A 2,042-nucleotide genomic window follows, 5' to 3' on the forward strand; every position below is an offset into this window, starting at 1 on the left:
GGGGCCGCTCGGGGACAGCTCCCTGGGATTTTGGGATTTTTGGGATTTTGGGATGGGAATGGGGTCGTGAGAACGCCCATTTTGGGATTTTTGGGATTTCGGGATTTTGGGGTGGGAATGGGGTCTCAGATTCTATGGGACTGATGGTGGGAATGGGCTCAAGGGAATTCCTGTACTAGAATTTCGGGGGTTTTGGGATTTGGGGATTTTGGGGTGGGAATGGGGTCATGGAAACACTCTGGAATTGTGGGATTTTGGGGTTCGGTTGACATGGGAATGCTCTGGAATTTGTGGATTTTGGGATGAGAATGGGGTCGTGAGAACGCCCCCTGGAATTTTGGGATTTTGGGGATTGCGGGATTTTGAGTTGCAATGGGGTCCTGGGAATGCCCATCCTGGAATTTGGGGATTTTGGGATTTTTGGGGTGGGAATGGGGTCTCAGATTCCATGGCACTGATGGTGGGAATGGGCTCGAGGGAACGCTGGTACTGGTATTTTGGGATTTTTGGGATTTGGGATTTTGGGGTGGCAATGGGGTTAGGGGCATACCCATCCTGGAATTTGGGATTTTTGGGATTTTGAGATTTTTGGGGTGGGAATGGGGTCATGGAAACACTCTGGAACGGCGGGATTTTGGGGTTTGGTTGACATGGGAACGCCCTGGAATTTTGGGATGGGAATGGGGTTATGGGAACACCCTGGAACTTTGGGATTTTGGAACTTTGGAATTTGGGATTTTGGGGTGGGGATGGGGTCTCAGATTCCATAGGATCGATGGCAGTAATTCCACGTTTATTCTATCTCGCCTTTATCCCACGCGGGATCGGGAACCCTTTTAGGGCGCGGCCTCCAATCCCCGCCCACTTCCACACTCAGCCCCGCCCATTTAGCTCACAAGCCACGCCCATTTCCACACTCAGCCCCGCCCACTACCATCGCAAGCCCCGCCCATTCCTGGCTCAGCCCCGCCCACTCTCCTCACACGGTCCACCCACTCCGCGCTCAGCCCCGCCCATTTCCACACTCAGCCCCGCCCACTCCCCTCACAAGCCCCGCCCACTCCGCGCTCAGCCGGATCCTTTCCCCGCCCCACCAGAAATGAGTCGGGGCCGCTCCATCCCCTCCTGGAACTCAAACTCGGAGCTCCCTGGAATTCTGGGATATTTGGGATTTTGGGGTGGGAATGAGGTCATGGGATCGCCCATCCTGGAATTTTGCGATTTTTGGGACTTAGAGATTTTTGGGGTGGAAATGGGGTCATGGAAATACCCTGGAATTGTGGGATTTTGGGGTTCGGTTGACATGGGAACGCTCTGGAATTTTGGGATTTTGGGATGGGAATGGGGTTATGGGAATGCCCATTTTGGGATTTTGGAATTTGGGGATATTGGGGTGCAATGGGGTCTCAGATTCCGTGGGATCGATGGCAATAATTCCACGTTTATTCCATCTCGCCTTTATCCCACGCGGGATCGGGAACCCTTTTAGGGCGCGGCCTCCAATCCCCGCCCATTTCCACACTCAGCCCCGCCCACTCTCCTCACAAGCCCCGCCCATTCCTGGCTCAGCCCCGCCCACTCTCCTCACACGGTCCACCCACTCCTGGCTCAGCCCCGCCCACTCCCCTCACAAGCCCCACCCACTCCGCACTCAGCCGGATCCTTTCCCCGCCCCACCAGAAATGAGTCGGAGGCCGCTCCATCCCCTCCCCAAACTCAAACTCGGAGCTCCACTCCTGGGCCAGCGCGGACCTCACCAGCCCCACGCCGCCGGCGCGCTCCGGGCCCGGGTGGTAGAGCCGCCCGTTGTGCGGCAGCAGCGCCAGCCGGGAGGGCCGGAACGGCACCGTGAGGCCGCAGCCGCTGTAACTGAGCAGCGGAGCTCCGTCCGGAGCCGAGAGCAGCGCGGTGAAAACAACCGGAACGTCCTCGCAGCGCAGGAAATTCCGCTCGCGGCCGCAGCGCGACAGCCACGGGAACGCGCCCTCGTGGCGGCCGCTCCGGTTCCGCTCCAGGCGCGAGAAGAAGAAGGAGAGGAAACG

The 2,042-nt window shown here is 58.0% G+C and overlaps 1 protein-coding gene across 1 annotated transcript; it reads right to left on the reverse strand.

Moving 5' to 3' along the window:
- Positions 1-1,565: 1,565 nt before the first annotated feature.
- Positions 1,566-2,039, reverse strand: CUNH8orf82 (chromosome unknown C8orf82 homolog; the record flags this gene model as incomplete). Its single annotated transcript, XM_057389383.1, has 1 exon — positions 1,566-2,039. A coding segment is annotated over one exon (474 nt), but the record flags the coding sequence as incomplete, so codon positions are not given.
- Positions 2,040-2,042: the final 3 nt, after the last annotated feature.

This window comes from Malurus melanocephalus, unplaced genomic scaffold (genome assembly GCF_030028575.1).
Source record: "Malurus melanocephalus ecotype Western Australia unplaced genomic scaffold, MMel_1.1 scaffold_5293, whole genome shotgun sequence".
NCBI classification, from domain to species: domain Eukaryota; kingdom Metazoa; phylum Chordata; class Aves; order Passeriformes; family Maluridae; genus Malurus; species Malurus melanocephalus.